Genomic DNA, 14,788 nt, shown 5'->3' with positions numbered 1-14,788 from the left:
TCTCCTAAGATTCTGTTCCCCTGGATTCCTGACTCTGCACTCCTCGCGCAAACAGCTTTAAATCTTCGGTCGCGCCAGGAAGAATACACGGTGCTACAAAGAGGTACCTTTCCCTCAACGGCCTGCAGCACAGAGGTCACCAATCTTTGGCTGTCTCCCTGGATCTTCGGAGCTTCTTCTGAACCTGCCTCGATTTCCAGGGCTTCATCTGAGACCTCTTCACTTGATGTCTGCTTTCCACAGCCCTTTGCCTATTTGGAGCTTATTTCTCTGCTCCTCTGTTTTTAACTGAACTGGGTCCTCATTCTGTCCCTGTCCCCTCTCTGGGACTTGTCTTTTCTGGGACCTCTCCCAGAGCCCTCACCCTTTTGGAGCCTATCCCTGTCCCCTCTCCCTGTCCACTGGCTGGGACACTTGCCTTCTGTGGTGCTTCTTCCCCGGTCACTTGAGTCAGGTTCTCACGCCTTGTTTCCCTCTTTGTGCACAGACACACTGGGCCTGTCCCTGACCTGAAGAACTTACACTGCAGAACTGTGTGTGCATGTGTCTGTCCGCATATGTGTGTGTCCATAGCTCGGTGGCATAGGTGTTGGAGTGTAACTGACTGAACCAAGGTGACATTCGGAAAAGGGGCTGGAGGGTACAGGAATAGGCCTAACCTTGAGTAAGGCCGGAACAGTTAGTGCGGTCTCTGATTACCAAGTACAAATTCACCTCTGATCAGTTTGCACAGAGATTGAAATCCTGTAGATGTGAGTGTTTTTTTTATCACATGGGGAGGCAGTGAGAGCAGCTGTGCTGTAAACTGCTAGTATTACTGAGCCTGCAGTAGCTTCATCGGTAATCTTTTGCCCTCCACCTATATACACTCCTCTGTAGAAGGCTGCATTTGATTCTACACACCTGATAGGTCCACGGTATCTCAGGCATGGACATTCCCTGTGATTGAATCAGTCGGTAGGCTATTCGACCGTGGCCTGCATTGCAACCCGGCTTGATGTGTGGCTCATTCCCCACCCATTCATCTCGAGCTGCAGCGATTGAAGTCACCCCCCGATTTGCAGCCGGGCATTCAGATGCCTAGGACCTAAGCTGTGGATTCCTTTTAAGGACTCCTGAAACATCAACAATGTGGCCCAGGAAATTAACGGCGGGTTTAGTGTGAGATCTGAGGTCTGCAAATGCCACAGGACTGTCCGTACTCTGGTACCATGTTCCATTGTGATGGAACCATGGATGAGAATGTCGTTCCTGTGGCAGATGACACCTTCAAGGCCCTCCCTGTCTTACTGCATTGGAGGATTTTGGGTGCTGAGGCAATTAAGAGTATCTTCCAAAGGGAGTGATGAACATAGTAAAGAGTTTGGACTCTCATACCTTTTGGAAGCTGCCAGAAGCCATGTTGGTGTCTAATTTGTGAAGACTGAGCTCTTCACGACTTCACCAAACTCCTGTCAACTTACAAACAAGGAGGAAGAGTAGGCCATTCAGCCCCTCGAGCCTGCTCCGCCATTTAATAAGATCATGGCTGATCTAATAGTAGCCTCAATTCTGCATCCCGCCTACCCCCAATAACCTATCATCCCCTTGCTTACCAAGGATCTATCCACCTCTGCCTTAAAAATATTCAAAGACTCTGATTCCTCCACCTTTTCAGGAAGAGAGTTCCAAAGACTCATCACCCTCTGAGAGGAAACATGTGCCTGATCTCCATCTTAAATGGGCGACCCATTATTTTTAAACAGTGACCCCCCCTAGATCTAGATTCTTCCACAAGTGGAAACATCCTCTCCACATCCATCCTGTCAACACCCCTCAGGATTTTATGTTTCAATTAAGTCACCTCTTACTCTTCTAACCTTCAGCAGAGTGACCCTAGCCTGTCCAACTGTTCCTCATAAGACAACCAGCCCATACCAGGTATTAGTCTGGTAAACCTCTCTGAACTGTGTACGTACAGAGGTCATTGAAGGTGACAGGATGGTTAATAAAGCATCTAGTATTCTGCACTTTATTAAAAGATGTGGAGATGCCGGCGTTGGACTGGGGTAAGCACAGTGAGAAGTCTCACAACACCAGGTTAAAGTCCAACAGGTTTATTTGGTAGCAAATATTGGGACTATTTGCAAACTATTTGCTACCAAATAAACCTGTTGGACTTTAACCTGGTGTTGTGAGACTTCTTACTTTATTAAAAGAGGCAGAGAGTACTAAAGTAAGGAGATTGTGTTAAATTTTTGTAAAACGCTGTTTCATGGTCAGCTGGAATATTGCATCCAGTTCTGGGCGCTACAGTCTAGGAAAAAAATGTTGAAGGTATTACAAAGAATGCAGAAAAGATTGCCAAGAATGGTTCCAGGGAACTTCAGTTACATCTATAGATTGGAAAAGTTAGAACATTTTCCCTTGGGGAAGAGAAGATTAAGAGGAGTTTGAATTGAGGTATTCAAAATCGTGAGGGGTGTCTGGACAGAGTAAGTTGGGGAGAAATTATTCATGTGATGATAGTGCAATTAGTGTAGATATATCTTTATATTTAAAAATTCAGCTTTATTCTACAGGCAGTTGGTATGTCTGGAGGGAATGCAGGTCAGATGCTGGGAGAGCTGGATAATTACTCATTTTAGCCATGTAATGTTTACTTAGGATAGAGCTAATTGATTTTTGCTTATAGATGGAGGTTTCCCCTGGGGTCTTTGATTAAATTGATTGACAGGGTCATGTGATATGGTTAATGTGCAGAGTTAGGTCTGTAGCAGGGAAAAACTAAGGAGTTGCTGTTAGAGGTCTGTTAAAGTCAGTAGTATGTGCAGGCTGTTTCTGAGAACTCTCTCTCTCCACAAAATCTCCATGGAAGCTTTGAGGCTGTTAACACAATTTATAGCAAGTATGCCTGGGTTTGCTGACTGTATTTACTTGAAAGTGGTTTTGATCTATGCATGAATTATTTGAAACTGGAAGAGTCATGAGCTGGAAAGTAAAGTTGCTTCCTTTCATTTTAAAGTATTGTTCAACTGTCAATGGTTACGCTGCTTCATTTGTTAGAGTTATATTTAAACCATGTTATTAAATAAAGTTTGTTTTACTATAAAAGATCCATACTTTGTCAGTGGAATCACTCTTGGGAGACTTGCTAGTTAGGTACATTGGCCGTGCTAAATTCTCCCTCAGTGCACCTGAACAGGAGTGTGGGGATTTTCACAGTAACTTCTTTGCGGTGTTAATGTAAGCCTACTTGTGACACTAATAAATAAACAGTGGCGCCAAGTATCCTCTCCTCACATTTTTTTGAAACAAAGGAAAATTTGTTGGGGTCTGGTCTGATTTCCTGATAATACTTGGGTTTCTGGCTCAGTACCCTAACATTCCCATTGGTGGAAGGATCGAGAATCAGAGGGCACAGATGGAAGCAATAGAAACCATGGCGAGGAACCTTTTCACAGAGCGAGTGATTTCGATCTTAAATTCATGGTCTGTGAATGTGGTGGAGACAGGTTCAATCGAGGCATTCAAGATGTGTGGGTTACAAAGGAGCATAGGAATTAGGAGCAGAAGTAGGCAATCCAGCCCTTCGAGCCTGCTCCCCCATTCAATCAGATCATGGCTGATCTCTCCCTGGTCTCCAATCCACCTCCCCACCTGTTCCCCATATCCCTTTAACCCGTTTTTAAAAATCAGAAATATATCTGTCTCCTTCTTGAAACCATTCAATGATTCAGACTCCACCGCGCGATGGGGCAGCGAGTTCCACAAATTCACCACCCTCTGCGAGAAGTAGTTCCTCCCTATCTCAGTTTTAAATCTACCACCTCTCAACTTACACAACCCATAGGTTGGGTGGATTGGCCATGGCACGGGGGTGCAGACTCAATGGGCCGAATGGCCTCTTTCTGCACTGTGGTGATTCTAAGAAAGAATTGGATCATTATCTGATGGCGAAGAATGTACGGTGTTATAGGGAGACGGTGGGGACATGTAACTTGGTAAGTTGCTCTGTCAGAAGGTAGTGCAGGCTTGACAGGCCTAATGGCTTCCTGTTCTGTAACAATTCTGTGGTTCTGGAACAGGAAGAGGACTCCAGGGGTCGGAGCTGCCCTGCCATTCCTCTATCTATTAGGTAAAGAACTTTTTAAGAAAGACTAAACATAAGACTTCCCTTCTTCTGTTGTCACTTAAACTTAGGGAAGTTAATTGAAAAGCTTTTCAAACACTTTAAAAACACTCATAGTGATCCAGACCTGCTTCACACTTCTCCCGGCTATTCTGTAGGTTAAAGTCCAACAGGTTTATTTGGTGGTATGAGCTTTCGGAGCGTTGCCACTTCATCAGGTGATGTGTTGGGGTTCACTCTGCGTCTCTAAACATGCTATCCCGCTTCCTCTGATATCCTGGTTAACGTTACGCATTTTTGAATGGAAGTATATCCTTTGTATGGAACCGTATTTTTTTTCAATCATTTATTTCCCCAGTAAGTTTGGCGTGGTTATCCATCAATGTGTCTGACAGTCTTCTCTCCCTCTCTGTCTCCAGCATGCAGCTCACCAGCAAGAATTCACTTCCCTGGATGAGAAGCCGCAGTTCCCAGGAGCCTCTGCAGAGTTTGTGGACAGGCTGGAGTTCATTCAGCCCAACGTCATATCTGGTATCCCCATCTATCGGGTGATGGACCGACAAGGGCAGATCATGAACCCTGACGAGGACCCTAAGGTATGCTGCCACAGATTGAAGCTAATGGCTTCCATTTGTCGCTATTCGGGAGCAAAGCGTACTTTTACTAGGCGGCACAGTGGTTAGCACTGCTGCCTCACAGTGCCAGGGACCCGGGTTCGATTCCAGCTTTGGGAGTGTGGAGTTTGCACATTCTCCCCATGTCTACATGGGTTTCCTCCCACAGTCAAAGATGAACAGGCTAGGTGGATTGGCCATGCTCAGTTGACACTTAGGGCAGGAGTTTCTGGCCGTGTTCGCCCCAAAACCCGAAAATCCCACCCAAGGTCAACAGATCTTTCCATGGTCTGCCCCTGTCCACTATGATTCCCATGCGGGTGATATGGTTCAGGTTAGAAACTCCCAGAGTGTTTTATGAAGCCCGTCTGAATCTGAATCAGGTTGATACCAGAGATGAGGGGTGTTGATTATGAGGAGAGACTGAGCAGATTGGGTTTGTACCCATTGGAATTTAGAAGGCTGAGGGGGGATCTTATAGAGACCTATAAGATAATGAAGGGGCTGGATAGGGTAGAGATGGAGAGATTCTTTCCACTTAGAAAGGAAGCTAGAAGTAGAGGGCACAGTCTCAAAATAAAGGGGGGTCAGTTTAGGACAGAGTTGAGGAGGAACTTCTTCTCTCAGAGGTTGGTGAGTCTCTGGAATTCTCTGCCCACTGAAGTGGTGGAGGCTACCTCGTTGAATATGTTTAAATCACGGAGAGATGGATTTCTGATCGGTAAGGGAATTAGGGGTTATAGGGATCAGGCAGGTAAGTGGAACTGATCCACTTCAGATCAGCCATGATCTTACTGAATGGCGGGGCAGGCTCGAGGGGCTAGATGGCCTACTCCTGCTCCTATTTCTTATAAGTTTTGCATCTTGAATTTGGCGAGGATAAGCAATGATATGTTTCACTTCAGGTATAATTCAAGTGACCCAGTAGGGAGCTTTTTATCAAACAAAGTTTATTTCAGAATATAGTTAACATGCATAGTAAGAAAATTAACAAGAACTTTTATCAATTACAAACAAAAGCACCACAATAATGTATAACCCTTATATATATATATATATATATAACCAAAACCTTCCATCGACAAAACTTTTCAGACCAGTTTAATGCAGCATAGGTTAATGCTCACTTGAGACAGGAATTGATTCTTTTCCTTGTGAGGCTGAAGCCAAATCCTCCTGTGACTCCGAGCAGTTTGAAAACCGGTTTACAAGATACCTGAGAGACTCTGGTCCAGCAGACTTCCATCCTTCAGGGAAGCAAGATCATGTTTTCAGCCAACCAACAAATTTCCACAAAAAAAAACCAGACAGAGAAAGAGAGGGACTTGATGCTTTTAACACCCCATCTCACAAACTGAAACATGAACTCCTGTCACCAGGCCTTCCCACAGAATGTTCTCCTCCCACGATGACGTCACCTAACACTTTGCAACAGAGAGCATGTTTTTTTAAAATTTTCTTAAAGGTACACTAATATCACATGGACTGGATGGGAAAATGTCCCCCTTAGTGTCCAAAGATGTGCAGGTTAGGTGGATTGTCCATGCTAAATTGCCCCTTAGTGTCCAAAGATGTGTAGGTTAGATGGATTGGCCATGCTAAATTGCCCCTTAGTGTCCAAAGATGTGCAGGTTAGGTGGATTGGCCATGCTAAATTGCCCCTTGGGGTCCAAAGATGTGTAGGTTTTTTTGTATTCATTTATGGGACATGGGTGTTGCTGGCAGGCCAGCATTTATTGCTCTACCCTAAGTTAATTTGAGTTAGTTTATTTGTTTGGTATGCAAAATATATCCCTAATTAAAGAACAACAAAAAGATATTCCTAATTGCCCTTGTTCAGAGGGCAGTTGAGAGTCAACCACATTGCTGTGGCTCTGGAGTCACATGTAGGCCAGACCAGGTAAGGATGGCAGATTTCCTTCCATAAAGGGCATCAGTAAACCAGATGGGTTTTTCCGACAATCGACAATGGTTTCATGGTCATCAGTAGATTCTTAATTCCAGATTTTATTTATTGAATTCAAATTTCTCCATCTGCCATGGCGGGGTTCGAACCCGGCTCCCCAGAACATTGGCTGAGTTTCTGGATTAATAGGTTAGGGGGATTGACCATGCTAAATTGCCCCCGAGTGTCCCAAGATGTGTAGGTTTTTTGGTATTCATTTGTGGGACATGGGTGTCGCTGGCAGGCCAGCATTTATTGCTCTATCCTAGTTCCCCTTGTTCAGACGCGGTTGAGAGTCAACCTCATTGCTGAGGCTCTGGAGTCGCATGTAGGCCAGACCGGGTAAGGACGGCAGATTTCCTTCCCTAAAGGGACATTAGTGAACCAGATGGGTTTTTCCGACAATCGACAATGGGTTATCAGTAGATTCTTAATTCCAGATTTTTTTTTATTGAATTCAAATTCCTCCATCTGCTGTAGTGGGATTCGAACACGGATCCCCAGAACATTAGCTGAGTTTCTGGATTAATAGGTTAACATAGAACATAGAAAGCCACAGCACAAACAGGCCCTTCGGCCCACAAGTTGCGCTGATCATATCCCTACCTCTAGGCCTATCTATAGCCCTCAATCCCATTAAATCCCATGTACTCATCCAGAAGTCTCTTAAAAGACCCCAACGAGTTTGCCTCCACCACCACCGACGTCAGCCGATTCCACTCACCCACCACCCTCTGAGTGAAAAACTTACCCCTGACATCTCCTCTGTACCTACCCCCCAGCACCTTAAACCTGTGTCCTCTCGTAGCAACCATTTCAGCCCTTGGAAATAGCCTCTGAGAGTCTACCCTATCCAGACCTCTCAACATCTTGTAAACCTCTATCAGGTCACCTCTCATCCTTCGTCTCTCCAGGGAGAAGAGACCAAGCTCCCTCAACCTATCCTCATAAGGCATGCCCCCCAATCCAGGCAACATCCTTGTAAATCTCCTCTGCACCCTTTCAATGGCTTCAACATCTTTCCTGTAATGAGGTGACCAGAACTGCGCGCAGTACTCCAAGTGGGGTCTAACCAGGGTCCTATAAAGCTGCAGCATTATCTCCCGACTCCAAAACTCAATCCCTCGATTAATGAAGGCTAGTACGCCGTACGCCTTCTTGACCGCATCCTCCACCTGCGAGGCCGATTTAAGAGTCCTATGGACCCGGACCCCAAGGTCCTTCTGATCCTCTACACTGCTAAGAATGGTACCCTTCATATTATACTGCTGCTTCATCCCATTGGATCTGCCAAAATGGATTACTACACACTTATCCGGGTTGAAGTCCATCTGCCACTTCTCCGCCCAGTCTTGCATTCTATCTATGTCTCGCTGCAACTTCTGACATCCCTCCAAACTATCCACAACACCACCTACCTTGGTGTCGTCAGCAAACTTACCAACCCATCCCTCCACTTCCTCATCCAGGTCATTTATGAAAATGACAAACAGCAAGGGTCCCAGAACAGATTCCTGGGGCACTCCACTGGTCACTGACCTCCATGCAGAGAAAGGTTAGTGGGATTGGCCATGCTAAATTGCCCCTGAGTGTCCCAAAATGTATAGATTAGAGGGATTAGTGGGGTTGCGGGAATAGGGCAAGGATGGAGTGAGCCTTGGTTAAGATGCTCTTTTGGATAGTCAGTACAGACTCGATGGGCCGAATGGCCTCCTCCTCACACCGTAAGGATTCTATGATTGTAGAAACTATCTCTGGTCAGACCTGTGGGCAGCTGCACCGCCTGGTGTTGGCACTGAACTGCATGGTGGGCAGCTTCCAGCAGGATTGTCATAACCTGAGCCGTGAGCTGATGCCAGTGATAAGTTACATTGTGGGTTTCAGTATTCCTGTGGGGTTCCTGGGCTAAGGAGAGGTCACCCAGTAACACCTATTGGAAGAATGTGCATGGGCAAACAGAAGCAGTTTGAGCTGCACCGCAATGCCCACTGTGGTTAAATAGCTGCTTGGTCCGGTGTCTCGCGTGGAAAATGGATGAGGTGTCAGAGGGTTGGACACACACAGGCAGCACTTAGTGGTGTGGAGCATTGGAGAGGGAAGACAGTTACGTGGAGATTATTAAATCACTTAATTCCAGTTCCCATGGTCAGGGTGTAGTGCCCTGGTTAGATTGTAGATGAGCTATTTTCATTCCGAATAGTGCAGCTAACCAGTCTTGTTCGAGCATTGCTCTGGATACTCGAAGCACCCAATTAATGCCTTGAACTGAATGATTTATTGTCGTGGGCAATGACATCCGGCCACTAGATGATCCACGGTAAATCCAAGGCACTGAGGTTCCCACAGCCACAATGTCCAGGACACCCTCCCCAATCATTGGTTTTGAAAATATTGAATAAGTTGTTTCATAGAATCCCTACAGTGCGGAAGGAGGCCATTTGGCCCATCGAGTCTGCACCGACTCTCCGACAGAACATCCTATCCAGGCCCATTCCCTTGCCTTATCCCTGCACATTTACCATGGCTAATGCACCTGACCTACACATCGTTTGGACATTAAGGGGCGATTTAGCACGGCCAGTCCATCTGAAGTGATTACCATTCCCCAGCAGATCTGACGCGGTTATCCATCAATACGTCTTAGCCCAGATCTCCTGGCCAGCAGCAATGCACCACAAAGCCTTCCGCACCTTGACTGTATTGTGCATTTTTAGCCGGGACTTCTGATTCCAGCTGCAGCAGATGTGAATTGGGTCAGCGCAAACCCTCCTGAGTAAGAGCAGTGAGCATAGAAGTCAGACCGAGAGAGGACGCTCACGCGCAGGCTTATGCACACGCTCCCTCCCCCAACCCCCCCAAGCCACCCACCGTGGCCCCCTCTGTCCATGACAGTAGCTGCCGCACTCGGGTAAGTTTATAAAGGTCTCGAGTCGTTCAATGGGTAATGGGTGGTCAGGTTGAGGGCGAGATGCATAGGAGGTTTGGATTGGGGGATAGTCGGGTCGGGTCAGGTTGGCCAAGGGGCTGGTAGGTTGGGGAAAGGGGTGGTCTAGTGAGGGGACGCTCGGATCGGATTGGGGATAGGTTTGTCAGGTTAGGCCACGGGGTAGTCTGATGGGGTCGGATCAGGGGTATTCAGGTCGGAGTGCAGTGGTTGGGACACGGGGGAGACTGGTTGGGTGTGGGAGAGAAGGTTGGGTTGGGCGAGGAGTGGTGGTTGAAGCTGTCGTTTGTGGTGTCCGGTTCAGATACACTCGTTAATCACTGAATTACACCAGAGTTTAAACCTTGTAACATTCCCAGCTTAGGCCCAAGTCACTAACTCGGCTCAGTGCCAGAGACTCAGAATGTACCACGCAGCGCAAATTATCCCTTCGGAAGTTTAACTTTCCTTGGCAATTGCAGCGCTCAGACGCACAACAGAGACTTGAATCCATGTTTCACAGCTGTGGACATGGGACGATTTGGGCCAGCCATGAAAATGCATTCTATAAATCTCAATTCCTCACCCCATTCCTATCCGTAGTGCTGTCTGTATCAGCGGAGCGGGACCGACAGGGTGAAGTTTACCAAGTCAGAAGTCTGCAATTCAAATTATTTGGACTGGGAGCGAGAAACGTGTTGTGCAGCAGATGTTTTCCCCGAATTGTCAGTCCAGGAATGAGTTCAGATCCCACCCGGGCAGCTTAAAACAAAACCTGAATTCAGCTTTTGGAGATGATTGTTGTAAAAACCCCAACAGGTTCACCAATATCCTTGAGGGAAGGGAAACTGTGGTCCTTGCCTGGTCTGGCTGCACATTCCTGCTAAATTCTCTTCACAATCTGTGGCCTGTTTGCACTGTGCAGTGAGTTTCTGTTGCTGCACAGTTGCACCCTGTGCAGACCCCGGGCCATTGCTGACTCCAGTCCCACTCCAATACTGATGCTTCTTAATGGCCCTTTTGAAGTGAACTAGTGCAGAATCCCATAGAATCCTTACAGTGCAGAAGGAGGCCATTCGGCCCATCGAGCCTGCACCGACCACAATCCCAGCCAGGCCCTATCCCTGTAACCCCACATACTTACCCCGCTAATCCCTCTATCCTATGTATCCTGGAACACCAAGGGACAATTCCCTCAGTTCTGGTCGCCTCATTACAGGAAGGATGTGGAAAAGATTGAAAGGGTGCAGAGGAGATTTACAAGGATGTTGCCTGGATTGAGTGGCATGCCTTATGAGGATAGGCTGAGGGAGCTCGGTCTTTTCTCCTTGGAGAGACGTAGGATGAGAGGAGACCTAATAGAGGTGTATAAGATGTTGAGAGGCATAGATCGGGTGGACTCTCAGAGGCTTTTTCCCAGGGTGGAAATGGCTGCTACGAGAGGACACAGGTTTAAGGTGCTGGGGGGTAGGTACAGGGGAAATGTTAGGGGGAAGTTTTTCACAGAGGGTGGTGGGCGAGTGGAATCGGCTGCTGTCAGTGGTGGTGGAGGCAAACTCAATAGGGTCTTTTAAGAGACTCCTGGATGAGTACATGGGACTTAATAGGATGGAGGGTTATAGGTAGGCCTAGAAGGTAGGGATATGTTCGGCACAACTTGTGGGGCCGATGGGCCTGTTTGTGCTGTAGTTTTTCTATGTTTCTAATTTAGCGTGGCCAATCAACCTAACCCGCACATCTTTGGAATGTGGGAGGGGAGAACGTGCAGACTTCACACACAAGTGTGAGCTAAGCCAGGAATCGAACCCAGGTCCCTTGAGCTGTGAGGCAGCAGTGCTAACTACCGTGCCACCCTATTTGTATCGAACAGTTACACAGCAGTCAAGAAGTCCCACCTGCACAGAGTAACCAGGGGATGGGCAGTAAAAGCCAACGATGCCCACAACCTGAGAATGAATGGGTTTGTTTTAAATATAGATGTGATGGGAGGGACTGTAGGCCAGAGATCCCTGAACCTTGCCCTCACCCAGAAAGAGAATTTCCGATCTGAGCCAAGCTTGTTGGTGCAGGTGGGAGGCAGTGGCCTATTGGTATTGTTACTGGCCTAGTAATCCAGGCACCCTGGGTAATGCCCTGGGGACCTGGGTTCAAATCCTGCCATGGTCAATGGTGAAATTTGAATTCAGTAAAAGTCTGGGGCGGCACAGTGGTTAGCACTGCTGCCTCACAGCGCCAGGGACCCGGGTTTAATTCAGGCCTCGGGTCACTGTCTGTGCGGAGTTTGTACATTCTCCCCGTGTCTGTGTGGGTTTTCTCCGGGTGCTCCGGTTTCCTCCCACCATCCAAAGATGTGCGGGTTAGGTTGAATGGCCATGCTGAATGGACTCTAGTGTCAGGGGATTGGCGGGGTAAATGTGTGGGGTTGCGGGAACAGGGCCTGGGTGGGGTTGTGGTCGGTGCAGACTCGATGGGCCAAATGGCCTCCTTCTGCTTTGTAGGGATTCTATGATTCTATTCTAATCTACTGATGAACATGAAACCATTGTTGATTGTTGTAAAAACTCAGCTGGTTCACTAATGTCCCTTTTTTAGGGAAGGAAATCTGCTGTCCTTACCCAGTCTGGCCTACTTGTGACTCCAGAGCCACAGCAAAATGGCTGACTCGCAACTGCCCCTCTGAAATGGAGGGCAGTTAGGGATGGGCAATAAAGGCTGGGCCAGCCAGGGACACCCACACCTCATGAACAAATAGGGAAAGAAAGGGCGTCAGTTGGACAGGCACTGCTCCGTAGGAAGGAAAATCGGGATTAATCCTTCCCTGTCGTCCAGGCGGATAAGAACATTGATAACTGAAAATTTACTTGTTAAATGGTTCATAACTCTCCGAATCATACAGAACAGAAGGAAGCTATTGTGTTCATCCAGCCTTTATCCCATTCTCCCACTCTTGCTCTGCAAAACGTGGATGGGTTTATTTGAGAATAACTTGGTGCTGATGTAGAGTGAGTCTCGAAAGTATTTTTGTCCCTTAGGCATAATTTAATTGTGTCCATTTCCAGTGGGGCAGCCCCCCCCCTTTCTCCCTTGAGGGGTCGGTGAACTCGCAACACATTAATCTCACAGCAGAGCTTACATTACTGTTCTTGCTGGGAGCGGTAGAACCTTTTCTGTCCTCTGGCCTGTTTTCACTTGTCTGACATCTGGTTTCTCTTCTCTGCTCTTCCCACAGTTGCCTAAGGACATGGTACTGAAGTTCTATCAGAAGATGACGCTGCTGAACACAATGGATCGCATTTTATATGAGTCCCAGCGACAGGTAAACAGTTGTGAGGGACAGGATCTTTACTCTGCCTGCTTTGTCACTGAGACGCTAATTAGGTTTACCTTGAGCACAGTATCCTAGGCTGACTCTCTGCTGCAGTACTGAGGGTGGGCCGCACTGTTGGAGGTGCCGTCTTTTAGATGACCAGTTAAACCGAAACCCTGTCTACCCCCTCAGGTGGACATAAAAGGCCCCATAAAACGATGAGAAGAAGAGGAGGGGAGTTCTCCCTGGTGTAGTTGTGGTCTGGTGAGGCCCTGAGCCCCTTTACTGTTCTAGGAATCATAGAAATCATAGAAACCCTACAGTGCAGAAGGAGGCCATTCAGCCCATCAAGTCTGCACCGACCACAATCCCACCCAGGCCCTACCCCCACATATTTTACCCACTAATCCCTCTAACCTACGCATCCCAGGACTCTAAGGGGCAATTTTTTTAACCTGGCCAATCAACCTAACCCGCACATCTTTGGACTGTGGGAGGAGACTGGCAACAAAATTCAGACGTGATATTACTTTCATGAGATAAGTCAGAACAAGTTTATTAATTTCATGCAAAGTACAGGCAGTGATTTGCAGCTTAACGTGGGGTTATATATACTTCCCACATTAGACAGAAGAGTGCGCTTACCTTGCAGCTTCTGGCCTTTGGTCTCCAGCCTCTCTCTTTCTCTATCTATCTCACACACACTCTCAACCTCTCCCCCACATACACACACAACCTCACACACGCACACACACACATATACACACACGCACACACACACATATACACACACAACCTCACACACGCGCACACACAACCTCACACACGCGCACACACAACCTCACACACGCGCACACACAACCTCACACACGCGCACACACAACCTCACACACGCGCACACACAACCTCACACACGCGCACACACAACCTCACACACGCGCACACACAACCTCACACAGGCGCACACACAACCTCACACACGCGCACACACAACCTCACACACACACCTATACACACACAACCTCACACACACCTATACACACACAGCCTCACACACACACACCTATACACACACAACCTCACACACGCACACACACACATATACACACACGCACACACACACATATACACACACAACCTCACACACGCGCACACACAACCTCACACACACACACCTATACACACACAGCCTCACACACACACACCTATACACACACAGCCTCACACACACACACCTATACACACACAACCTCACACACACACCTATACACACACAACCTCACACACACCTATACACACACAACCTCACACACACACCTATACACACACAACCTCACACACACACCTATACACACACAACCTCACACGCGCGCACACACCCTCTCCCACTCACTGTGGTCTACAGTCTCAAGCTTCTCTCTCACTCTCACACTACCTCTCTTGCACACTTTTTTTTCCTCTTTCTCTAACTATCTCACCCACTCACACTCTCTCGCTTTCTCTCTCTCTCTCCCCCTCTCTCTTACAAATTCTCACTCTTCCTTGCAATCTCTTGCGCTCACTCTCGCGCCCACATTCTGTCTCTCACTTTTCTTCCGTCTGTATTAGAACATAGAACATTACAGCGCAGTACAGGCCCTTCGGCCCTCGATGTTGCGCTGACCAGTGAAACCAATCTAAAGCCCATCTAACCTACACTATTCCAATATCATCCATATGTTTATCCAATAACCATTTGAATGCTCCTAATGTTGACGAGTCCACTACTGCTGCAGGCAGGGCATTCCACGCCCTTACTACTCTGAGTAAAGAACCTCCCTCTAACATCTGTCCTATATCTCTCACCCCTCAATTTAAAGCTATGTCCCCTCGTGTTAGCCATCACCAT

The 14,788-nt window shown here is 47.4% G+C and overlaps 1 protein-coding gene across 2 annotated transcripts in view; it reads left to right on the top strand.

Annotated features, from left to right (window-relative positions):
- Nucleotides 1-14,788, top strand: part of bckdha (branched chain keto acid dehydrogenase E1 subunit alpha) — a 65,701-nt gene that overhangs the window by 5,505 nt on the left and 45,408 nt on the right. For both annotated transcript variants that reach the window (XM_078241682.1, XM_078241683.1), the window contains exons 2-3: nucleotides 4,531-4,707; nucleotides 12,823-12,909. In XM_078241682.1, coding sequence (XP_078097808.1) covers nucleotides 4,531-4,707; nucleotides 12,823-12,909 — 264 coding nt within the window. The remainder of the gene's footprint in view (nucleotides 1-4,530; nucleotides 4,708-12,822; nucleotides 12,910-14,788) is intronic.

Source organism: Mustelus asterias, chromosome 24 (assembly GCF_964213995.1).
Source record: "Mustelus asterias chromosome 24, sMusAst1.hap1.1, whole genome shotgun sequence".
NCBI lineage: Eukaryota > Metazoa > Chordata > Chondrichthyes > Carcharhiniformes > Triakidae > Mustelus > Mustelus asterias.
The sequence above is the reverse complement of the archived record's forward strand: the minus strand, read 5'-3'. Positions and strand labels throughout refer to the sequence as shown.